This window comes from Haliotis rufescens, unplaced genomic scaffold (genome assembly GCF_023055435.1).
Source record: "Haliotis rufescens isolate VD_foot unplaced genomic scaffold, xgHalRufe1.0.p SCAF_8, whole genome shotgun sequence".
Taxonomy (NCBI): Eukaryota; Metazoa; Mollusca; class Gastropoda; order Lepetellida; family Haliotidae; genus Haliotis; species Haliotis rufescens.
This window is the reverse complement of record NW_025964372.1, coordinates 43,478,346-43,505,494: the sequence shown is the minus strand read 5'-3', so window position 1 is coordinate 43,505,494 and position 27,149 is coordinate 43,478,346. Positions and strand designations below refer to the sequence as shown.

The following is a 27,149-nucleotide window of genomic DNA, read 5'->3' as shown; positions in this document are numbered from 1 at the left end:
TCACAGTCTGTCAGTTATTTAAACACAAATCAGAATTTTTTACATGGTTAAAATGTTCAAGATGTTGAGTGGGTGGAGACAAGGGAAATAACTCTCAACTGCATCCTGACATGAACCACAATGGCTGCTCATTCTGTTGACCCATGGCTTCAAGGTCTATGCCAGTCACATGTCAACAATTTTATCAGCCTCATGAATTGGGTCTGTTTTGTTTTGGTTTCTTCTTGAGAACCTCAACATCATTGAGCAAAGACAATGGATTGGAAACATTTATTCATAATATGATTTACCATTCTATCTACAACAGAAAAATATTGATTAAATAACAAAACAAGGTTTTATAGCAAATATTAAATACAATAATATCGTGGTCCCAACAGTAGATGTTGGTATTTTAAACAAGCGGGAAAAAACAACGTTTTGGACTAATTAAACGATACAGAAACACAACAGTTGAATTTATTCTGTGGTTTACATGAGCTTCGTGATGAACAATCAAAATATACTACTCCAAAAAAGTTAAGGATCACCCGATTCTTTCGCATTAATATAGTTAACGTCTCATGCCATGACAGATTAAATACAGTAATATGAAAGAATCAGGTGGTCCTTAACTTTCTTTAGTGGTATAAGTCAGGAAATCTAGATCATCGTTCAGAGCTTAATATGCCCCCATATCTTTGTAGGACATTTTATAGCAAAGGAGGTACTTCAGTACTTAGTGTGATAACGTGATCATGATCCGAAAATTACCACCCCAAAAACACATCAGGGGATTCAGAAAACAAAGTAGTTAATTTTTTGCGGCCTAAGAAATGATCTTATACATCTGGTAGTTTCTTATACATGCAAATCCTCCTCCCACAGTTAAATCAATGCTAACCTCAAGGGGCAAGTCGACGCTGGTCCAACAAACTTTCGAACAAATGCGACACACAAGACATGGGCACACGCAAGACACGGACATACGCAAAACACCGACACACGCTAGGATCCTAGGATTTTCTGGATTTCCTGGCTTTCCGCTTCTTGGGTTTGAGCTTGGTGCCCAGGATCTCCCGACCCAAGCGCTTGACGTCGTCCCGCGACAGGTGACCCTCGTTGTCCTGGTCGTGGTCGAACGTGAAGTCGTCGGAGTCGCTGTTGTCCTCCTCGTCCAGGCGGATGCGGGTGTTCTCAGCAGGCAGGCGGTTCTCCAGGAACTCGTGAAGCTGAAACGTGCGTTGAACGGTGTCAGTGTGAAAATCTTTCCGTGCATGTTGAGTTTCAAAACAGTATCATTTAACTCAGATCTTAGTACTCGCTACTGCTATGCAAAGATCAATGAGTAGCGGTAGTGAGCACTAAGATCTAATTTTATTGCGATTGAATTTCCTCGTCATCTGGGTCATGTTGGTGTACGCGTCACTTCATCGTCATCACAACCCGGGGACCGATTTAGCATGTCTAGTGCATCTTCCCTAGGCAATGGAGTTTAACTGTCTATAAAAGTACAGTTTCAACCCTTGCCGAACGAACTAAGCCGGAAATTCGGGGCTCGATCATAGCGCCACCAGTGGTATCCCTCCAATCAGATTCCACCCTACATATCACTTGCATTTACTTCAAACAAAATGGCGGCACACAGTGAAGACGATCTGTTCGATAACCAAGATTTATACAAAAAGGCAACGTTAAACACCATTTGACCTCACCTCACCTTGGTATAAACATCAAAACAATGACATGCATCAACCAAGTCAGCAAGCCTGACCACCGATCCCGTTAGTCGCCTCTTACGACAAGCATAGTCGCCTTTTACGACAAGCATGGGTTGCTGAAGACCTATTCTACCCCGGATCTTCAGGGATTGATTGTAGTAAGTCTATGTCAACGTATGGGAGTTACGATCTTCTCAGCGCTGATAGCTTTGTGGAACAGGGCCCAGGTCACACAATTTGACCATCCGATGAACACTTTAATCGGTTCTTTGCATTTAAGCATTGGATAATGCCCCTCCGTCAGCCACAGACCCGTGAAGATCCGGGGTGGAATAGGTCTTCAGCAACCCATGCTTGCCGTAAAAGGCGACTGTGCTTGTCGGGTGGTCAGCCTCGCTGACTTGGTTGAAGCATGTCATTGATCCCAATTGCGTGGATCGATGCTCATGCAATCAATCACTGGATTATCAGGTCCAGACACGAGTATTTACAGACCGACGTCATATAGCTGGAATATTGCTGAGTGCAGCGCAAAATAGCCAACCAACCATCAGCTGCAGTGTGTTTGTTCGTCTAAAAGCGTGAATATCAACCACCCACTAGCAAGGGGATGTGGGTTCAGGTACTTGGAACAGTACCGTCGACCCCATGCACCAAAAGAAACGCCATTGACTGGAACCAGGGACTTGCACCCCTACGACCTCGCATGTCACAGCGTAACCAGGGCCAGCTTGGAGGACGCAAGCTTACCTTCTGCGTGTCGACGTTCTTGGATCCGACAGCGACCCTCTCATCCCCCTTCCCGGTGGCTGTGGCCATCAGCTGGACCAGGCGCCGCTCACAGTTGGCCAAGTCATCCACGGGATCCCCCTTGGTGAAGTTGTGGTGAGGCTGGAAGAGGACGTGCAGGGACGTTCAGGACACAGTAGCGAATTATGGACGGGTTTTCAATTTAGAGTGAATAAAAATAACGATGTTTTTTTTATAGTGAAACGGATGTTCTTGGTGACATGTTTTAGTTATGTTAACAGCCATTCACTGGTTAACATGCTGTTGATACCATCTGAGTGGGCTGCACAAACATAACCCTGTACAACTAACAGTGATACAAGTCTGTACAGCAGACACAGTCATACAACTTCGTACAACAGATGATACAACTCCGTACAGCAGATACAGTCATACAACTTCGTACAACAGATGATACAACTCCGTACAGCAGATACAGTCATACAACTTCGTACAACAGATGATAAAACTTTGTACAGCAGATAGTCATACAACTTCGTACAACAGATACAGTCATACAACTTCGTACAACAGATGATAAAACTTTGTACAGCAGATACAGTCATACAACTTCGTACAACAGATACAGTCATACAACTTCATACAACAGATGATACAACTCTGTACAGCAGACAGTCATACAACTTTGTACAACAGATGATACAACTCCGTACAGCAGATACAGTCATACAACTTCGTACAACAGATGATACAACTCTGTACAGCAGATACAGTCATACAACTTCATACAACAGATGATACAACTCTGTACAGCAGATACAGTCATACAACTTCGTACAACAGATGATACAACTCTGTACAGCAGACAGTCATACAACTTCGTACAACAGATGATACAACTCCGTACAGCAGATACAGTCATACAACTTCGTACAACAGATGATACAACTCCGTACAGCAGATACAGTCATACAACTTCGTACAACAGATGATACAACGCTGTACAGCAGACAGTCATTTGACTTCGTACAACAGATGATACAACTCTGTACAGCAGATACAGTCATACGACTTCATACAACAGATGATACAACTCCGTACAGCAGATACAGTCATACAACTTCGTACAACAGATGATACAACTCTGTACAGCAGACACAGTCATACAACTCCGTACAGCAGACACAGTAATGCAACTGCACGAATCCTGGACATGTGCTAACCATGTTTACACCATTATAATGACGTCACTCTTTTGTTCTAGCAATAAAATTATTGATTGTGAGCCAAGATATAATTCACCTGTCATTCAAAACGTGCATTTTAAACAAGTAGAATTGACGCAATTGTAGGTCATTTTGTTCAAAATATAGAAATAAGTATGCATCAAGCATAACAAAGCAGAGGTATCACTCGAACCGACATTCCGGAAGCCCTGAGCAATGGTGACGCTTATCTGGTTGATCCTGCCAGATGTTAAAATTTAACTGAGTGGTTAGCTAACCTAAAGGTTATCGATTGCTTCTGCAACAGTAATATAACAACTGGTTAACTAACGTGTGGTTAAATATTTAACGGTTGGTTTGGAATTAACCTGACGTTAAAATAACCGGGCTCTGAACAATCGGGCCCAGAAGGTTAACATGAAAATAGACCATCATTTAAACAATGCAGTTTGGGGGTTCCATTACGACACTGCATGTTGGTATTGGGTCGTAGCTTGTTGACATGGAGTCGTACTGGTTTGAGCTTGATCTCCTTCAGTTTGTCGAAGAGCGTGGCGATTCCCTTCTGAAGGTCCAGCAACAACTTGTCCTTCTTGTCCAGCATGTCCAGTGACATCACCCGCCGCTTCTCTTCACTACACGCGTAATCCTCCATGCCGTCCACAAGCAGGCGGCCCCTGCAACACCACCAACACTGTCACAGCAGCATCGCCTCGCAACATCGTCATAGCAACACCACCATAGAAAAACAGAATTATGGACAAGGGCTGCCTCCAGTATGACTGGGACCATCTACTTGGCCCTAGTCTGACTGGGACCATCTACTTGGCTCCAGTATGACACAGACCATCTACTTGGCTCCAGTATGACTGGGACCATCTACTTGGCTCCAGTCTGACACAGACCATCTACTTGGCTCCAGTATGACACAGACCATCTACTTGGCTCCAGTATGACTGGGACCATCTACTTTGCTTCAGTATGACTGGGATCATCTACTTGGCTCCAGTATGACTGGGACCATCTACTTGGCTCCAGTATGACTGGGACCATCTACTTGGCTCGAGTATGACACAGACCATCTACTTTGCTTCAGTATGACACAGACCATCTACTTGGCTTCAGTATGACTGGGACCATCTACTTGGCTCCAGTCTGACACAGACCATCTACTTGGCTCCAGTCTGACACAGACCATCTACTTGGCTACAGTCTGACACAGACCATCTACTTGGCTACAGTATGACTGGGACCATCTACTTGGCTTCAGTATGACACAGACCATCTACTTGGCTCCAGTATGACTGGGACCACCTACTTGGCTTCAGTATGACTGGGACCACCTACTTGGCTCCAGTATGACTAGGACCACCTACTTGGCTCCAGTATGACTGGGATCACCTGCTTGGCTCCAGTATGACTGGGACCACCTACTTTGCTTCAGTAAGACTGGAACCATCTACTTGGCTCCAGTCTAACACAGACCATCTACTTGGCTCCAGTCTGACACAGACCATCTACTTGGCTCAAGTATGACACAGACCATCTACTTGGCTCCAGTATGACTGGGACCACCTACTTGGCTCCAGTATGACTGGGACCACCTACTTGGCTCCAGTATGACTGGGACCACCTACTTGGCTCCAGTATGACTGGGGACACCTACTTGGCTCCAGTATGACTGGGACCACCTACTTGGCTCCAGTATGACTGGGACCACCTACTTGGCTCCAGTATGACTGGGACCACCTACTTGGCTCCAGTATGACTGGGGACACCTATTTGGCTCCAGTATGACTGGGACCACCTACTTTGCTTCAGTATGACTGGGACCATCTACTTGGCTCGAGTCTGACACAGACCATCTACTTGGCTCCAGTCTGACACAGACCATCTACTTGGCTCAAGTATTACACAGACCATCTACTTGGCTCCAGTATGACTGGGACCACCTACTTGGCTCCAGTATGACTGGGACCACCTACTTGGCTCCAGTTTGACTGGGATCACCTACTTGGCTCCAGTATGACTGGGGACACCTACTTGGCTCCAGTATGACTGGGACCACCTACTTTGCTCCAGTATGACTGGGACCATCTACTTGGCTCCAGTCTGACACAGACCATCTACTTGGCTCCAGTCTGACACAGACCATCTACTTGGCTCAAGTATGACACAGACCATCTACTTGGCTCCAGTATGACTGGGACCACCTACTTGGCGGCTTGTCTCTGACTGGTGAACTTGAGCTCCTCGAACACCGCCTTGAGCTTTGCCAGGTCTTCCTGCAGCTTGTGGCGCTGGCCGAGCTTTTCCTTCTTCTGGTGTACCAGTAGGCCCCTGGTGTTGTCCTGATTTGCCACGCGGAACACGACATCCTGGGGACAGACGGAGGGTGTTAGAGGCAGACAGACAGGCAGCGACAAGGACGGAACACAACATCCTGGGGACAGAAGCAGGGTGTTAGAGGCAGACAGACAGGAAGCAACAAGGACGGAACACCACATCCTGGGGACAGAGCGAGGGTGTTAGAGGCAGACAGACAGGCAGCGACAAGGACGGAACACAACATCCTGGGGACAGAAGCAGGGTGTTAGAGGCAGACAGACAGGAAGCAACAAGGACGGAACACCACATCCTGGGGACAGAGCGAGGGTGTAAGAGGCAGACAGACAGGCAGCTAAAAGGACGGAACACAACATCCTGGGGACAGACGGAGGGTGTTAGAGGCAGACAGACAGGCAGCGACAAGGACGGAACACGACATCCTGGGGACAGACGGAGGGTGTTAGAGGCAGACAGACAGGAAGCGACAAGGAAGGAATACCACATCCTGGGGACAGACGGAGGGTGTTAAAGGCAGACAGACAGGCAGCGACAAGGACGGAACACAACATCCTGGGGACAGACGGAGGGTGTTAGAGGCAGACAGACAGGCAGCGACAAGGACGGAATACCACATCCTGGGGACAGAAGGAGGGTGTTAAAGGCAGACAGACAGGCAGCGACAAGGACGGAACACGACATCCTGGGGACAGACGGAGGGTGTTAGAGGCAGACAGGCAGGCAGCAACAAGGACGGAACACCACATCCTGGGGACAGACGGAGGGTGTTAGAGGCAGACAGACAGGAAGCGACAAGGACGGAATACCACATCCTGGGGACAGATGGAGGGTGTTAGAGGCAGACAGACAGGCAGCGACAAGGACGGAACACCACATCCTGGGGACAGACGGAGGGTGTTAGAGGCAGACAGACAGGCAGCGACAAGGACGGAACACAACATCCTGGGGACAGACGGAGGGTGTTAGAGGCAGACAGACAGGCAGCGACAAGGACGGAACACCACATCCTGGGGACAGACGGAGGGTGTTAGAGGCAGACAGACAGGCAGCGACAAGGACGGAACACCACATCCTGGGGACAGACGGAGGGTGTTAGAGGCAGACAGACAGGCAGCGACAAGGACGGAACACCACATCCTTGGGACAGACGGAGGGTGTTAGAGGCAGACAGGCAGGCAGCGACAAGGACGGAACACCACATCCTTGGGACAGACGGAGGGTGTTAGAGGCAGACAGACAGGAAGCGACAAGGACGGAATACCACATCCTGGGGACAGACGGAGGGTGTTAGAGGCAGACAGACAGGAAGCGACAAGGACGGAATACCACATCCTGGGGACAGACGGAGGGTGTTAGAGGCAGACAGACAGGCAGCGACAAGGACGGAACACCACATCCTGGGGACAGACGGAGGGTGTTAGAGGCAGACAGACAGGCAGCGACAAGGACGGAACACAACATCCTGGGGACAGACGGAGGGTGTTAGAGGCAGACAGACAGGAAGCGACAAGGACGGAATACCACATCCTGGGGACAGACGGAGGGTGTTAGAGGCAGACAGACAGGAAGCGACAAGGACGGAACACCACATCCTGGGGACAGACGGAGGGTGTTAGAGGCAGACAGACAGGAAGCGACAAGGACGGAACACAACATCCTGGGGACAGACGGAGGGTGTTAGAGGCAGACAGACAGGCAGCGACAAGGACGGAACACCACATCCTGGGGACAGACGGAGGGTGTTAGAGGCAGACAGACAGGCAGCGACAAGGACGGAACACCACATCCTGGGGACAGACGGAGGGTGTTAGAGGCAGACAGACAGGCAGCGACAAGGACGGAACACCACATCCTTGGGACAGACGGAGGGTGTTAGAGGCAGACAGGCAGGCAGATAGTAGGACGGATTGTAGACAGACAGATTAGCTGTGTAACTGACAGACAAACAGTGTTACAGACAAAATGTGTTACAGACAGACACTAACGGATTGTAGACAAACTGTGTTACAGACTGACAAATTTACAAGCAGACACAAGGTTTCACAGGCAGACAAACGATGGTACAGACAGGCAAACAGTGCTACAGACAGACAGACAAACGGTGTTACAGACGGACAGTGTTACAGACAAACAAACGGTGTTACAGACAGAATGACAAACATTGTAATGGGCAGACAGATTGACGTAAGGAGTGAATGAGTCAATATTCTTTAAAGCCGGAGTCAGCTTCATACATGCCCTGAGGCTGTAGAAATTGACTCTCGACCCGACAAATCAGTGACATGAATATGATGGAGAATATCATGACGTCGTTGTTGCCGGGGGTGCAGGGGCGCCCTCCTCACCTGGATGTCGGACACGTTGATGGCCTTCTTGATCTTCTCGAAGGCCTCCTCCAGGGTGAGGATCTTCTCGTGGCGGCCCGCCTTCAGTGCCTGCAGCCTGGAGGACTTTACATCTGGCGACGACAGGAGTCACGGAATGACAGGGTCAACTCAGTACAAATCAACATGACGCTGCCATGTGAAGCAGGACAACTTGGGACGCGTTTTAACAATGGAATATCGAAATCAAAGCCTAAAGTAGCCAGCAATCCATGATTATTCACATCCCCACCCCAAAAATACAGGTACAGTAAACTACGGTTATAACGAACACGCTTATATCGAACTGACGGATATAACGAACTAACTTTTTAGTCCCGACTATTTGCTGTAGTTATGCTGTATATATGCTTATAACGAACTACGGTTATAACGAACTAAAAATAGTAGTCCCTTTGAGTTCGTTATAACCGTAGTTTACTGTAATATGCTTTCATGAACCGCTGAGCCCATCTCTTCATAGTTGCAGGAGCAAAGGGCGTGGTCAAAATGATGGTCACGTGGTTGTCTAGAATCAGTAATACTCTGACAGATTTGTAAACTATCAAAGAAAATATTTACTGTCAGGAGAAACAAAGATATATTTTATCTGACTCTTTACCTGAGTCTTTATCATATACATGAGTATGACATATACAGTTACGTGGTTTTCAAACTTCACTCGATGAGATATACATCGTACTTGACAAAAAGCATGACATAGTCTCTGTTTACTCACCGTTGCTCTCGCTGATGACCGACATTCTGGGCTGGAAGAACAGATGACAACAAACAAATCAAAACTGAATATGATGACAGCAGCGGTGATCAGTACTCTTATACTTGTATGTTCTTTAACAAGTTTGTTTTGTTTAACGCCGCAATCAGCACTAATCCAGGTATGTCACGGCGACCTTTCAATAATCGAGTCCGGACCAGACAAGTTGGTCCTGTACCATGACTGTTGAATATATAAATTTTATTAAAACACAACCAATCTAGATATATATACAAAAGCAAGTCTAGCCAGCTCTATTCCGCATCAGGAAATATATTTGTTTTAATTTTACAGGAGAGAAATGTATTGTGTAATAAAAGATTTCGTGGACTATATGTTAGTCTACAGATAAACAAACCAGTGATTGACATAACGAGCAACGCCCATATGACGTCATAGAGGAAAAATCACACGCAATCAAGTCATCGAGCCCGACCACCCGATCAAATTTAATTGCCTCTGACGACACACGACTGTTCCCAGCACGAATGGCCAAACCACGAAATGCGCTATCTCCTTTTCGAAAGATTTTTCAACATATTTCTTTTTGAAGTACGAGTTTCTCACATTTCAGTTTGACATTTAAATCTGGTAACAAAAGGCGTGTCGCTTTTCGTCATATCAGTCTTCGGTTCCGAAAGCCGAATCCACTCACCCTCTTCTCCGTCCGGTCGACTGGCTCCTTCCTCCTCTCAACTTCCTTCTTCGCCTCGTTCAGCTGCTGGTCACGTGACCTCTTCGCCTGGTACATCTCGCGCTCCATGCACAGCAGGTTTGTCTGGGAGGCAGGTCAACACACTTATCATCATCATTATCATCATTATTAATCTTATTTTCATCATCATCATAACAAATGGGGGCGGTTGGGTAGCCTAGTGGTTAAAGCGTTCTCTCGCCACGCCGAAGGCCCGGGTTCGTTTCCCCACATGGATATGTCATAGCGACTGATTTACGACAACCATTGTCTGAAGAACATTTGATTTAAAAGGCTAATTACCTTGTAGCCATGACATGTGCATGTCTCCATAACTTAATTGTCATTATGTATTAGGTGCTAATCCCCGTTGTTAATCCTCACCACCATTTCATTGTATATTGACTGTCAGCCAACCTGGGCTACTATATCACTTCCCGTTAATTACTGTTATTTATAGTATGACATTTATTGCCTTAACTGTTAATCCCCTGAGCTGTGTTGGTTCATCACCCCCAGAAGTCCCATGCCCAGAGCAACGTCATTGTCTGTCCAGTGTTGTTGATTACTATATATGTGTTACCATTACATGTTGTTAGTCAAGCTAGGTATCCCGAGCGTTGGTGTAAGGACGACCTCGAGCAGGATGTGCCGCTCGTAGGAAACGTCCTGAGGTTGAGCTGGAGCTCCGCTCACCTCATGTTGCCTGAGCTGGAAGGTCCGCTCATCGCTGTGTTTGTGTTGTCAGAGCAGGTATTCCGCTCATTGTGCAATTGTTGTTTATTGTTTACATGTTGTGCATAAAGTGTTCCGGGACAGTGATGTCGATTTTGTCCTTTATTCCCCCAAGAGCTAATTCCCCGTCAACATGCGCGTTGACCCGGGTTCGATTCCCGACATGGGTACAATGTGTGAAACCCATTTCTGGTGTCCTCCGTCGTGATATTGCTGGAATATTGCTAAAAGCGGCGTAAAACCATGCTCACTCACTCACTCACTATCTAAACCTCAATGGCTTAAAAAAATATCGGGAGCCCTCGGGAGCTAAACTATGAATGAGGTCAATTTGAACCCAGATCTTCACGGGGGTATATCTGAAAGAATGAGTGTAGGTAAGTGTTCCAACCCGTGCGTCTTGGCTGCTATAAGTGGCCTTTTCATTCATCTGTTTGAGTTCCGACAGCTCTGCACGTGCTTCCGTAACCTGCTGTTCCATGACGTCAAGGCGCGTGGGGTACAGACGACACTCCTGGCAAACAGTGGCGCCGTTGGTTGTTATTACTGAACGATACATTTTCACATTCATCGTAAAATCAATTTTGTGCTATCATATTTACATTGACCCCCGATTGAAACCTATAATTTATCTGGCGGCCGCCAGATACTTCCACTTGTGAGATCATTTTTCACTGTATGCCTGTATATTTTATCTGGCGGCCGCCAGATACTTTTCGCAGATACTTCCACTGGTGAGATAATTTTTCACTGTATGCCTCTATATTTAGCCAGATACTTTTCGTTTCAAATTGGCATACCACGTGTGACCAGAATTACTTCCAGGCCAGTGCCCTGGCAATCGACAGGTTGGAGATTGTATCCGTAAGACTGAGCTTTGATAGATTGAGCCAGATAAAATATAGGGCATACAGTGAAAAATGATCTCACCAGTGGCGGGTATGGGCCACCGTAGAAACCCTTTGGTGAACAATCTGAGCATTTTGATATCATGCAAAGAAAAGGTATTGTTATACATGACAATGTATATTATTGTTGAACAATGTGGTAATTGTATGACATTGTTTCCGTTGTGATTCAGTAGAAGTTCATAGCTTTGTGTTGTCAAGAATGTAGTAGTATCTTATGTAAGCATTGGTGTGGAAGTTGCTATATTTTGATGCTTTTGAAGTCAAGTGTTCTCTGGAATCTTCTAGAACAGCTAGACTAATCCAGCATGGTATCGAAGTTTCTAAAAGGTATTTAAACTATATATAAGTGGGCAAACGCATGTCTCTATCATCTCACATTACGTCAAGACCAGCTGTTGTGTGAAGATCACACTGGATATTCCGCCTAGACCAAATTTGGAGGCTTGACCACTGTTGCTGTTTGTTGGAGAGAGAGGGAGAGAGAGAGAGAGAGAGAGAGAGAGAGAGAGAGAGAGAGAGAGAGAGAGAGAGACACACACACACAGAGGAAATTGTCTCCGTTTTATATCGGGATTGCTGGAACACGGGAATCTGAAGATCTGGTAAGAGTAATGAAATGTTGTGTCTTACCATAACGCTCTGCTCTCTACTTAAAGCGTCTCCAGGAATGAAATGCGATCGCAAAAAGTATTCACCCAGTCTATAAAGTGTCGTATTTCGATGGAAAAAAACACAATGCAATCGGGAATTAAAGGTCACAATGTGAGTTTGCAACCGCTACTTTCAACCTAAGCAATACTACCTGAACGTTTTGTTTTCTTCACGAAACCCAAACATGTTTAGTCTTGTCCAAGATTGTCAGACGCGGTGACCTCACAAACATCAATATTATCTTGAGTTAAAATTAGAAATGGCAGTTTTCATTTAAATACATGGAAAACGTTCATGTAGTTAATGAAATACGTTAACGCCAGAGAATAATTTGTTGTCTCGGTTATCCTCCGAAACAGATTCTATTGGGTGTAAAAAGGCAGAATAGGATCACGGCGGAAAACCAGCGATGACACCAGGCCCCGAAGAGTTCCAAATTGCCGCTTGTGTCATAAACAAAGAGTCCTTTGAGCATGCTCAAGCCGAGCGTGAGTTGTTCTCAGCTGAGGGCAGACTCAAGAAGTTTTAAAACCTCTGCTTGAGTACAAATCTCAACTGAGTAGGGTGAGGTGAGGTGAAATTGGGTTTAACGTCGCGTCCAAGATTATTGCACTTATATAGCGACGTGCATGCACGTGTATGTGTTTGTGGGGCTGCTTGTACTAGTCCGGACTGATGCCGATTTATAGTGCTAGCTCACTGAGATACCATGCCGCAGTTTAACATGAATACCCCACTCAGACACAGTATACTGACTCCGAGCCGACCAGTCCTTGTTTTAGCCCCTTAATGCCGAGCGCCAGACAGGGTAACAACAAGTACAATCTTTTAACGTCTTTTTGTATGACGCGGCCCGGGATCGAACCCTGGACCTTCCGCTCTCCGGGCGGACGCTCTACCACAAGACCACGGAGGCGGTCCAACTGAGTACGAATTTGAGCATGAGCATGTATTTGAGCATGAAACTGAGTTGAGCACGACATTTTTTTTATAACCTCTGGGTCTGGTGTTCGCGAAAAGGGGGAGCATGTCCTGCTCCACCCCCAGTAATTATTTCATTATTTAAGATTTCATTATTTTATAAGGTTTGTTTGTTGGTTGGTTGTTTAACGCCACATTCAGCAATATTCCAGCTATTTCACGGCTGTGTGTATATAATCGAGTCTGGACCAGACTATCCAGTGATTGACATCATGAGCATAGATCCACGCAACTGGGATACGATGACATGCATCAAGCAAGTCAGCAAGCCTGACCACTCGATCCCGTTAGTCGCCTCTTACGACAAGCATAGTCTACTATATACGGCAAGCATGGGTTGCTGAAGACCTATTCTATACCCGGATGGATCTTCACGGGTCTATTTTGTTTAAGGTAAAAGTATTCTTCCCGTTGAACGTCCTTGTGAAACCAATGCTGGAAGGTAAGAAACAAGTGCACCCACCTCCTGCATGTGGGCCAGGATCGCCTCGTATCTGCCCGTGATGTTACTGGCGGCGTCAAACTTGATCCGTGCTTTGTCCAGCTCATTCTGAAGACGCCGATAGTTCTACATGCAGAGCAAGGGTGGGAAAGAGTGAGTGAGTGAGTGAGTGAATGAATGACTGGTACTGCTATACCGAAACTTGTATCACAAGTACACATGGACAATTAGAAAAGATTATTCGCTATAGTGACAGGATCGCGTAGCTCTTCAGTGTAATAGTCATTCAAGAGCTCACAAACTGGTAATTCGGTATATCGATTTAGGTATTTCATATATATATTTACTACCGACTGCCGTTTTAAGAGAGAAAATTAAGAAAGGTGTTTGAAATATTACCCATACAACGACACTGTCTGACGTTGAATATGCTTTGAAATTTGCTAAAATGCACGTGACCACAAGACGTTTCAACAAAATAGCCCACGTGTATTCAGAAAAAAGCTGTAAATGAGGTAAACTCGACACCTGTAATTAACTGTCCGTCTGAACAGAGACCATCTATTATTTGCTCTCTGCTCTGAATAATATTGAAAGTCCCCGAAAGTTATCCTCTAAATATGAGATCACTGACCCGCTCTTTCTCGGAGTCGTAGTCATATGAAACCATATCCAGCATTCGGGACAATTCCAATTCCAGTTCATCTAACTGGTTTTCCTTTTGCGTTACTTCATGCTGCTGGCTGTTCAACCTCTTGCTGGCCTCGCAGACTTTCTGGTCCATCACGCGTATGGCTTTCTGTAACCAATGGCAACGGAGTGATAGAGCATGGCAAACTGAGCGTGTTGAGATGGGAGAATACCCGTCACCGGATTTAAGGATAAATGACATAATACTGATTATACTGATGTTCCCTAAAGATCTCTACAGGACTTCTTGTGAAACAAGCAAATGGAATTCTTCACGAAAGAATGGCACCGGGGTGGTCCAGTTATCTGAGGCGACACAATTCGCTGTGCCGAGTTACCCTTTGTTTGTCTGTTTGTTTGTTGTTTAACGCCGCATTCGGCAATATTCCAGCTAAATGACGGCGGTCTGAAAAAATAATCGAGTCTGGACCAGACAATCCAGTGACTGACGTCGTGATCATCGATCTACGCAAAAGCAATACGATGACATGCATCAATTAACCAAGTCAGCGAGCTTGACCACCCAATCCCGTTATAGTGCAAAGTCGCCTCTTATGACAAGCATAGTTGCTTTTTACGGCAAGCATGGGTTGCTGGAGACCTCTTCTACCCCGGATATTCACGGGGAGCCGAGTTACCTCCTTTACATGTGTCGGAAACCTATGATCGTGGGTTCGAATCCCAGTTTCGCCCTGATTGTTTTTCTTCGTTTGTCAGCACCATACCCACCCTAAGTGTGTGTGTTTGTTTGTTTGTTTGACGTTTAACGCCGTACTCAATATTCCAGCTACATGACAGCGGTCGATTCGAATGACGACAACATTGCCGTCCGGATGACGTAAACAACACACGGTGCGCGTGAAGTGATACTTGCACATACGATTTTTATGAACTCGTTATTTCTAACCCTATGGGTAGAATATTTCTCCACTATTATGGTAATTTTTTTTATCACAATAGAATGGGGATATATACACTGGATAATCGAGGCTGCAGAAAGAGACAACGAGCTGTGTTTCTGTACACGTCAAGGAGAGCACGGCGGCCACAAGATCGGGAATATTTGTATGGTCGGAAGTTTTATCTTACTTAGTGGGGCGCTGGCAGCGGTTTTGTTTAGAAAAGCGAATCCCTCACAAAAATATATCTGCCACGGTGGTGGCATGTATGGAATATTTATTAACCCCTAGGGTCATCTTCATTCAAATCACCCAACTCTTCGTTTTGTCTTGTCGGGGAAGTGGTAGCGGCTATTTCAAAGAACCAACAATCCTTGTAGACAATTGTAATGATAATTCAAATTTCTCTAGTACCGGGCGTGTATAGCCATCTGAGCTGTTTTTAAATTGTCACTCCGATTTCATACCTCTGTCAAGATCGGATCTTTGCATGAGATTGCGAGAAGCTGAAAATGCACTAGACTAACACTTATTCAATGAAAAGATGTCTTTGAAAAAAAAAGAACATTTCCGCTTCTGCTGTTGAACCAAGCAAACTAGACTTGGTTCGTTTGATTTAGACTTGCCTAACAAAGAAATACCTAAAAATTATTAATTCCACAGTCATGGCGCAGGACAAAAAATACACCTGTAATTCTCTGTTTGTGATGCCTTGGTACACTTATCTAAAGTCCAACAAGGACAACGACTGTGCCGTCAAAATTAGACTAAAATCTAGTCTCTGAAATGAACATATCGTACATAAAAAAAACAGTTGTTCAGTTATCTTAATAAAAATATAATAAAAAGGAGCCCAGTGACTCTCTTCATTTTCAGATACTGCAGTGATCTAGACTTGCTAAACATTATAGACTTGCATGGGCTGTATTTGATATATATTTGTATCAGGGTCTGTAAGACAGACTACGTCAATATATGCATAGACCTTGCTGCAGTAACCGTATCTCCGTGCTTCTTCCTATAGACGCTTTGATATTGACTTGTGTCTAACTATTACCGCAGGAAGCACAGCTCGACCACAATACGAGATCACAATAAATGGGTATGAATTGGCATTCAATCCAAACCGATGACCAGACTCCATATATATCATACAGGAGCGTTAGTGTTGACCTACTTAAACCAACAAAACCATCCCCCAGAGGACCTTGCCCGCACAGGATCCATGGCGGGAATATCAACAGCTAACCTAAACGATGTTGGTACATCTCAACCAAAACAAGATGGCCGCGGCTGGTCCCAATTGGCGATTGTCCAAACTTCTCCCCGGTACTTCTCATGTTGATAGAGGATTACATACATCTCTGCAGCACATCGCTCTTGCACTTCGAGCCATGCGCGTGATAAGCACGTGCGCCCATAATTCATTCGGAGACACCAGGGGCGCGTTTTATTATCTCAGCAGTTCGAAGTTAGTCGTCTGCTTATTTTCCCATTCTGCCAGTCTGGGGGTTGCAACTAGCTGGTCCATCTTGAGAAGGACGAGCCGACTGTCCGATGCAAAGTAACATTGATGTGTTTATAGACTAAACAACCGCTCACCAAATTGCCCCACAGCGCACTTGGTCATGTTGCAAGGATTAAATGTCGGGGGTTGTGTGGCATTTAAACCCCGGATTTTTAGGGAAGGAGGAAGGGGCTCACAAACGATTTCTTTTCGCTGAACATTTAGTTTCAGAATGCTGTATCCAAAGACGTATACAGATACGTATTTGGTGTATCCTATAGACATTGCTGAGGCTGAGTTGATTCACCACTGCGAATTGGCTGCTTTCTCAATGGCGCCATACTTCAACAGAGACCGTTATTTTATGGGCTCCGACTTCAAGAACTCTTGGCTTTATTATAAATTGTGATATAGCAACACGCCAATGGATTGTATATACAGTATCAAGTACTATAGATCGCTACGTGGATTTACAACGTAGGCACTCCGGTTTTTACGTTAATATCTAGCCCCGTGAAGATCCGGGTTCGAATGGGTATTCAGCAACCAATGCTTGCCGTAACAGGCGACTATGCTTGTTGTTAGAGGCGACTAACGGGATCGGGTGGTCAGGCTCGCTGACCCGGTTGATGTATGTCATCGTATCCCAACTGCGTAAATCGATGCTCATGATGTCAATCAGTGGATTGTCTGGTCCAGACTTGATTATTTACAGACCGTCGTCATATATAGCTGGAATATTGCTGAGTGCGGCGTTAAACATTAAACAAACAAACGTTAATCCCCCCTTATAAGTAAAATTCTTAAGCAATCATTTAATATGCATGACGTCATCGCGGTCATGGTATTTTATCATCCAAAACTGGCCACCACATGAGATACCGTTTAGGTGAATTTAAGCGATCTCTCCAAGGAAATATCGCCGCAATGAAATTGTATCACCATGTTTTGCAAACCATTGTGACGTCATCGTTACCATGACGTCACAATAAAATGATATCACTAATCTCTGCCACTTAAACTGGTTACCTGTACTTGTTACATTCAAGATTGCTGTTTACAAACTGAAACAACAATTGTAAAAATGACTTTGGATGATGATAAATATAATTTCACCCTCGTGTCTTTGGATATGAAATATATCAACACTCGTCAATAAACGATTAAACTTTTATCAGAGACCATATACCGGTATCTGCTTTTATCGACTCATGTTGATATATTTAATATCCAACGACACAAGGATGAAATTCTCTTTAGATCTGTGTAAGTCAACACGGACATAGCGTTATATTTTGTATTTGATAATAACATACCCGATTTATATGGAATACAGATTTCAAATACAAAGTAAACTCAATCTGCCACAGTAACGTTTAGTTTTCAGATCAGTACAAAAGAAACACAAATAGTACATTTTTCGGTGTTTTGGGGGGTCAAATGTTAATCTCATCTCGTGACCTGAGAGCAGTGATATTTTAATTTTTCATGGCATTTGATTAGGTAACCAAGCTAACCAAGCAATGTTTCCATAAAACGTGGGAAAGGCCACGCCCAGTAGGGGATTAGTATTTCCTGATTGGTTGATAACAGAGTGGGCGGGGCTTGTGGTGCATTATTGGGCTGAACGACATCACTAATTTCGTTTTTTGTCTACATTCTTGTTTCAGATACAACCAGAAAAAACAGATCTGTTGATTTTATTGTAAACTGTGAGCCTGATTTCTTAAAAGAAAACCTCATTGCAACAATGAATACTTTGTGGCAGCCATTTCTTTCTCTTATCAACAGTCTGAAGCATAATGCTATTTTTCAATAATTTTCGGGGACAATTTATTTATTTCGATAAATTTCTGCCTCCATGAACGCAAAACAAAAATTGTCGAGTAGTGCAAATAGTAATTATTTTTTGGTGGCATTATTACTCCATTCCGAAGTGGGCGATGTTATTAGACCAGCGGTCATCAGTTTGTTTCCAGAACTCCAGCCGTAAGTGCAGTCTTCTGTTACCAACACGTGTCAGTTTTGTCTTAACAATTGTTAAGTGTTGTGTAGACAGTGTCCCCGAGCACCTACCTCGGCTGTGTATCGATGCATAGAGAGCAGCTCCTCCTTCCGGTTGTGAAACACGGACTGGATCACAGACGTGTCCGCCTGGTGGCAAAACCAAAAGACTGATTATAACCTTTGTATTCTGAATATTCCAACCGTCTACCTTCTATCTGAAGAAGATCGTTTTGCCCGTACGCCAACGTAGTTTCAAAAGAAGGATCATCCTCGATTGTCATGGGTAATCTGTCACCACATTGTTCCAAGTAATACCCTTGACCGACCGAAAGGCGATGCTTTCTTCAAAGAAGTTACATGGTTTGTAACACGTTAGGAATTAGCAAAGAAATATTTTTCTGCTAACCTAATATGACATATATGACGTATACGGCAACTAAATACACCATAACTAATAGAATACCGTTCGGCCTAGTTCGGCAAGGGTGGAAACTGGACATTTACAGTCAGTTAACTCACTTGCTTTGAAAAGATGTATGATGCGATGTATAGAAAGTAAGGGAAAAGGTAGTCAAATAACAATTGCCATGGAATATGTCAAGGCTATTTTATACGGAAATATATAGTTTGCGGTGCTAAATTAGTTTCTAGGCGCGTACATTTTCACAAAGCATTCGCCGGGAGAGTGGTTCCTGGCCGGTTTCGCTGTAGGTGTACAACTTAAAGGCTACCATGGCAATGACACGAACCTATTGGCTGAATCAGTCTCCATATAAATATAATAAAATGTTAAAAAGGTAAGGTAGAAAAAAGTTATAGAATGGAGTCCCCGTTTCCTTGTTTTGTTTGGTATGCATTCCGAACGCACCTGGTACGAGGGAAAATACATGTTGTATTTTCAGATTATATGTTAAATTCATATTTGAAACAAGATCTGTAGTTTCAGGTACATATTTTTTTAGTATTACAGCAACGTTCAATGTATTGTTATGATTATCATGATTACGATCTGAGCTCTTACTTTGATACTTCTATTCAGGGCAACACGCTTGTATTTGTTCTCCGCGCGGAGGCGGGCAATAAGCTCTTCGTTCTTCGTCTTAAGTGCCTCTGAGCCTTCGTAATACGCCTTGCCATCTCGCTCTGAAACAAACAGGCCCGTGTCACGGGTTCAAATGTAGACGATAAGAGATGGCCATTCGAAACTCGCATGAAACCAGAGGCTTGGTGGCAGAACATCCATTGAGGTCAGAGGTCAGGTTTCATATGACACCGTGTAACTGGATCTGCGAAACAGCACTTGACACAGAACATAAGAATGGCTCTCAAACATGGCTTATTTCATTGTCATTATTCCTAGAAACAACATGAGAAAAGCTACATTGATTTCTCATGACTAACATCTCCGAAATGAACTTATTTTTTACAGGAAAAACAGTTGTCTATCGTAATAAAATATAACAAAAAAGGAGCCCAGAGACTCTCTTCATTTTCAGAAACTGCAGTTATCTAGACTTTCCCACTATTATAGGTGAGATGAAATGGGGTTTAACGTCGCGTCCAAGATTATTGCACTTATATAGCGACATGCATGCATGTATATATATATATATATATATGTATATATATATATATATGGCAGCTTGTACTAGTCCGGACTGATGCCGATTTATAGTGCTAGCTCACTGAGATGCCATGCCGCAGTTTGACATGAATACCCCACTCAGACACAGTATACTGACTCCGAGCTGACCAGTCCTTGTTTTAGCCCCTTAATGCCGAGCGCCAGACAGGTAACAAGTACCATCTTTCAACGTCCTTTTGTATGACGCGGCCGGGGATCGAACCCCGAACCTTCCGCTGTAACACTAGACCCCGGAGGCGGTCCCCGATATTATAGACTTCCATGGGCTATATTGGATATATTTGTTTCAGGATGTTTCAGGATGTGCGACAGACTATGATTTCTCCTGAAATAACAGATCGTGTAATTCTATGATTTCATAGGTCGGTACGTGGTTGAGAAAAGGGAAATAAAAGCATTTTCTGTTATGCATGATCAAGTGCACCTGACATTCTTGAAATAAAACTCCGCAAAATAGTTTTTAACCAAATATTGTTGTTTCAGCAGGAATTGCCACGTGTGAAGGACATTCTTGGTGTCTCGTGCCGTGATATTGCAGTGTGTGTGTGTGTGTGTGTGTGTGTGTGTGTGTGTGTGTGTGTGTGTGTGTGTGTGTGTGTGTGTGTTTGTGTGTGGACTGATGTCGATTTATAGTGCTAGCCTAATTAGATGTCATGCCGCAGTTGAACATGAATATCCCACTCAGACACAGTATACTGACTCCGAGCTAACCAGTCCTTGTTTTAGCGACCACAAGTCCCATCTTTTAACGTCTTTTGGTATGACGCAGCCGCGGGAGTTGAACCTCGAACCTTCCGCTCTCCGGGCGGACGCTCAACCACTAGAACCCGAGGCGGTCCCTTACATTATGAAGCTCACCTTTCAGATGAAGTTTACCACGTAGTTCGTCTATTTGTTCAGAAAGGCCGCTGGCAGTGCCAGTCGCCGTATCCGTCCTCATCTGCATCACGCTAGGCTTCCTGGTAAAACAGTTCATTATTCAATAGGAATTTATATACTTCTATTTCATAATCTGAAACAAGATAGAGGACCTCGAAAATATTGCCTGAAAATAATAGTTCTCCATAAAATACCTCTTCCAGTTCGATCCATCACACAACAAGTTTATAGAAACTGTCTGAGCATTAAGTGAGTGAGTGAGTGAGTATGATTTTACGCCGCTTTTATCAATATTCCAGCAATATCACGGCGGGGGGACACCAGAAATGGGCCTCACACATTGTACCCATGTCGGGAATCGAACCCGGGTCTTCGGCGTGATGAGCGAACGCTTTAACCACTAGGCTACCCGACCGCCCCTCTGAGCATTAAGATTGCAAAAACGTTTCATAGTGAAAAGTGACAATAATTGAATTAATTAATTCGTTAAGAAAAATATGTCAAAGAAACCTTTAGTCTCAAATTGATTAAGTTTAGAACTGTCGACATTGACTGCTAGAGTGTTGGGATGTTTTGTCCCAGCTTCATGACGGCTGACTGTAAATAGCTGAGTCAGAGCCAGCAGACAATCAAGTGATTATATTATGAGCAACGATCATGATGGTACGATTTGTTTTGTTTAAAGGTTTGTTTGTTTGTTTGTTTTTTGTTGGGCCCCAGGGTACGACGACAGCAAGCCAAACCCTAAATGTACTCGTATACTGGTATTCTGTGTAATGCATGGTCAAATATAGTCAATACCTTGAATGTTGTAAGTGCATTGTTAAATACAGTCAATAGCTCTGTATTGTAAATGCATTGTTAAATACAGTCGGTTACTTTTAATTGTTTATGCATTGTTAAATACAATCAATAGCTATATATTGTCAATGCATTGTTTAATATAGGCAATTCCTTAAATATTGCCAATGCATTGTAAAAGTCGGTGATTATTAATCATTAATGCATTGTCAAACACAGTCAGTAACTATTAATTGTTAACGCATCGTTAAATACAGTCGGTGACTATTAATTATTTATGCATGTTAAATACAGTCGGTGCTTGTTAATTGTTAATGCAGTCAATGTCTATTAATTGTTAATGCATTACGCCTACAGTATGAATCTTTACATATGTTATTGTTTGGGAGATTTTGTCAAATTATGTTTTAACAGTCCCAGAATGTACAGATGTAGCTTAAGTATCACCAGATTCGACGAGTGGCTGGAGTGAGTGAGTGAGTACGCTTTTACGCCGCTTTTAGCAATATTCCAGCAATATCACGGCGGGGGACACCAGAAATGGGCTTCACACATTGTACCCATGTCGGGAATCGAACCCGGGTGTTCGGCGTGACGAGCGAACGCTTTAACCACTAGGCTACCCGACCGCCCCACGAGTGGCTGGAAAGTTCTGAGTCTAGAAGGATGTGTCGTACAACTTTAACAGTTTGCATGTATTAAGTACAATACTTCCCGTGATTCCCGGCTGCGTTTGAACCAAATACACAAACAGGCAGCATATATCTGCAGGCCTCAAAGTGATTAGGTAATCCCTATGGATTAAAACGGACAAAATTTAAGCGGACAAAGTTTCTCATAATGAAAGGTTAACCCCAACAGGCATCCTTGCGGACATGGTGTCAACTTTAAGGGATGGTGTTCCTTCCACTACCACTGTTTAGAGATGGTCAGCGTTATTCAAGAAAGGAAGAGAGAGCCTCGAAAATGATCAAAGACTGGGGCCCGTTTCACAAAGCGACCGTAGCGTTACAACCGTAACTCCTATACCTTAACATAGACTCGATCGTCTTAGCGCTTCGACTTCTTTGTGAAACGGGCCCCTGGAAGACCTTCAATTGCTACCAACAAAGAAAATGTTGAAAAAATACATGGCATTGTTATGGATAGTCGACAACTCACCACGCGCCACATAGACAAAACAGTTGACTTCTCTCATGAGAGAGTTGGGGGGGGGGGGGGGGGGGGGGGGCACGGGTGGCCCAGTCGTCTAAGGTGCCGCGATTCGCTGTACAGGGTTGCGTCCCTTGGACACGCCAGAAACCTATGATTGTGGGTTCGAATCCCGGTTAGCCCCGATTATGTTTCTAGGTTTGTCAGCACCATACCCGTGCTCGTGGGTTTCACCGAAGTGGTAAACGTCTGAGACCTGCATCACTTCGGGCTTTCCTCCCACATTAAGCTGACACGCCGCGATATAACTGGAATATTGTTAAAAGCGGCGTAAAATCCAACTCACTCACTCACTCACTATGAGAGAGTTGAGAACATTCTGAGGAATTAACTGGGCATGACCAAGGTTTCAGCACGTTGCTTTCTAGACTAACATCTAGTCTCCCAAATGAACATATCGTACAGAAAACACAGTTGTTCAGTTATCTTAATAAAAATATAATAAAAGGGAGCCCGGTGACTCTCTTCATACTGCAGTAATCTAGACTTGCTAAACATTATAGACTTGCATGGGCTGTATTTGACATATATTTGTATCAGGGTCTGTAAGACAGACTAGTTGGTTTCCCAAGGCTTCTGACTCGCGAGATTTTACGTGGTTCTGAAGCAGACCCAGCTGGCTTTGCAAAAAGATTTGTAATATGGATGAGTCTTGTGTTCACCACTTTCAGCCAGAGACTAAACAACAGTCAAAGCAATGGAACAAATCTAACGTCTCTTCCATCGAAGGAGGCAAAGTCTATTCCATCAGCTGGCAAGGTGTTGGCTTAGGATTTCTGGGATTCCAAAGGACTACTACTAGCAGGTGGACTACCCCCCCCCCCCCCCCCCCCCCCCGAAGGCCAATTTATGCTAATATGCTTAGGCAACTACGTGAGAAAATCAAGGCTAAACGTCGTGAAATCCTCACTCAAGGTGTGTTGTTCCACCAGGACAATGCAACTGTGCATAAGTCTGTTGTCATGGTAGCAATGCATGACTGATCTCATTGACAATCCTCGTATTCACCAGATTTGGCTCCGTCAGATTTCCATCTCTTCACAAACTTGAAGTAATAACTATCCGACAAGCGTTATATAAATGAAGGTGACGTAATTTCTACTGCGAGGGACTTTCATCACCACGAGGAGGAAGCTCAACATTGTTGGCTGAAGTGTGTGGACCTCGGAGGGGAATATGTTGAAAACAAACTAGAAAACCAACTCCATCACCGAGTCTCATCATAGTTAGGCTCCGAACTTTTAGGCAACCCCTCCTACCATATACCACAGGCACGCTGACAACTTTGATCCATTACATATGTATCTGTCGAAACCGGACACTGTCAAATCCGCATCTCTTTCAATACCGGACTAAATATACAGTCGTGAACTTCATTTATCATCAAGTAAAATCTGTCTGATCCTGAATTTCCTTCCTCCCCATTCCGGACTGAAATTGTGGTACCAGGACCAATTTATCACGTAATTCCGTGATAAGATCCGTATAAGCAAAATATCGTGCGTGCGTATGTGTGTGATGTATATGGCCCTGGTTTAATAAATAAAATAAGCATATGTGGTATGGTGGCAATAACGGCCGTAAACACACGTGGATTTGATGCAGATGCATTTGACCTGCCCTGACCTGTGATGGAGCTTTGTTCGTTGCCTATTTAAAGAGCGATATATATGCCTGTGTGCATGGCTGCACATGTCAAAGGTCACACGGCTTTGTCATGTATATGTGTCAAGTGGGTTGGTATGGCGGATAGGTGTATCCTCAAGAATGTCCCCTTGTTTGGTGGAATGCAGACAGTTAAAAAGATCCATAAATATACGATTTGTTTTTCAACGCATAGGTTAAAACGATCCGTCAATAAACTATCTGGCAAAACGAATGAAGGTGCAAAATACATGGTCTCCGGTGGAAAATAAAATATTATCTTATGGATTCTTTAAAGTTCACATGGAACGAGTTATGTATGAACACCTCGGCAATGTTTGTTTGTTTTCAACATTGCAGTGAGTACTACTTAAGCTGTCTGACGGTGGCCTTTAAATAATCCAGAATGGACCAGAAAAACCAGTGAGCAACATTCCACGCGATCGGGAAACGACGACATACAAATGACAGTCACCGAGCTCTGACCACCTGGGCCCACTTGCACAAAGCGATCTTAGCCCTAAGACTTTTGTAAGCCTATGTTAAAGTATGGGAGCTCTGATCATCTTAGCGCTAAGATCGCTTTGTGCAAGTGGGCCCTGATCTGTTTAGTCGCCTCGCACGACAAGCATAGTGGGGTGGAGTCGGGGTGGGGTTTGGGTGGGGTTGGGTTGGTAATGGTGGTGGAAACCCAAAGTACACATTGGCCACATGTTGTCTCTTATTTACGCCATGTATAGGCCTGGGCCTAGATTTGTATATCCCCCAAAGCTGCTTGAATTTGATTTGCTTTCCGAAAAAAATATGAAATTTTAAATCTGGTAACTTCACCGTTCAAGTTCAGCTCAGTCCATCATGTTTACGGAAACCGCCCAAGGCTGGGACCTAAACACAGCAGTTGACCCCACGGGTCCCATCAAGCATTAAAAAGGGGGGAGGGATTTGGCGTCATTAAGTTGATTGTACTGAGGTGCCACTATCTGGAATGTTATGCATTTGCTTGGATGAGCAACACTGTCGATAGAAAGTGATCCACAAGAATGGCGCATTGCATTTTTTTAAAACACATGAAACAATTAACGTTAACCTAAAGACGAAAGACATAAGGGCAAGAGCTGGGTTTTGTTTTGTCAAATAAATTTAAAAACCTACCTTCGTTCATATGCGTGTCTGACGGTTTTAGTAGGATGCCATTTTTGCTGTTGTCAAGAGGCGTCGTAACAACAGAATAAAGTCATGATATACATGACGTCACAAACCATGGCGACATAATATAATGACGTCACAGACAAATGAAATAAAAGTATGACGTACTAGTCTATTTTTTTCGACATGACGTAGCGTAAAGAGTAGATTCTACGATGTAGGGACTGTCATATATTATAAAGAGTCGGGGGTTTGGGCTAGAGGCCTGTATGTCTTTGCGGACCCCCACTCCCTAATTTTATCTAACATTTTCCTTCCATGGCCACTCCTATAATAATTAACCAGTCCCTAGATAATGTTCAAACATTTTTTTATTGGAACAAATAGAACTGTCATTTGTTCATGAACACCTGAGGTGTGTGTGTAACGCTATACAACCAAGACCCGAAGTGAACAAGTATATATAGCGTTATATATATATATATATATATATACAAAAATGAGGCAAATGTTCACTCGATGTACATGTAATAGATAATAAAATAATAGTCCACTTTAGTCCAACTTTTTTATATCAGTTTCAGACTGATATATATATATATATATATACACACACACACATATATATACACAAACACACACACACACACACACACACACACACACACACACACACACACATATATATATATATATATATATATATATATATATATATATATATATATATATATATATATATATATAAGGAAGAGAATTTATGGATGTCAACTTCACCTGATGGAGTAAGTATATATTCCGAAACGTTGTGTTCCTCATAATAAAGAAGTTGACATCCATAAATTCTCTTCCTTATGTGTATCACTTCTAAATGCCTTTCAAAGACAACTATGTATAAATAGATACATGTATATAAAAAAAATATCTTGCCAATTAAAATGATTTAGATAGATCAGTCATTTTCGTTACATTATGTAATAATACTTAAATTCATCGGATATAATTATCAAAACACACAAATAAACAGTAAGACAGTAATAGGGACGATTTGACGAGATCACTCGACCTCAAAATAATTTCTAACGAAATAACACACTTCAATAGGCCTTACTCTCTCGGTCGCCATGTTGACAAATGTTACA

At 43.8% G+C, this 27,149-nt stretch overlaps 1 protein-coding gene across 1 annotated transcript; it reads right to left on the bottom strand.

The window, feature by feature from the left end:
- Positions 1–256: 256 nt before the first annotated feature.
- On the bottom strand, positions 257–26,095 carry LOC124151945 (outer dynein arm-docking complex subunit 3-like). The gene is made up of 14 exons (XM_048389578.1): positions 26,014–26,095; positions 21,184–21,284; positions 19,702–19,823; positions 18,750–18,827; positions 14,212–14,376; positions 13,599–13,703; positions 10,984–11,106; positions 9,819–9,941; positions 9,125–9,155; positions 8,368–8,480; positions 5,894–6,054; positions 4,191–4,353; positions 2,451–2,591; positions 257–1,211 (listed from the first exon to the last, which is right to left on the bottom strand). The coding sequence occupies exons 2-14, from the start codon at positions 21,269–21,271 to the stop codon at positions 996–998; spliced, it is 1,629 nt and encodes a 542-aa protein (XP_048245535.1). The 5' UTR covers positions 21,272–21,284; positions 26,014–26,095; the 3' UTR covers positions 257–995.
- Positions 26,096–27,149: the final 1,054 nt, after the last annotated feature.

Excerpts from the sequence above, each read along its gene's own strand:
- LOC124151945 (XM_048389578.1), bottom strand. The coding sequence starts at position 21,271 with ATGCAGATGAGGACGGATACGGCGACTGGCACTGCCAGCGGCCTTTCT. Across the intron at positions 8,481-9,124 it reads GGTCATCAGCGAGAGCAACG|ATGTAAAGTCCTCCAGGCTG; the intron begins GTGAGTAAACAG and ends TGTCGTCGCCAG. Across the intron at positions 4,354-5,893 it reads AGTCAGAGACAAGCCGCCAA|GGGCCGCCTGCTTGTGGACG; the intron begins GTAGGTGGTCCC and ends GTGGTGTTGCAG.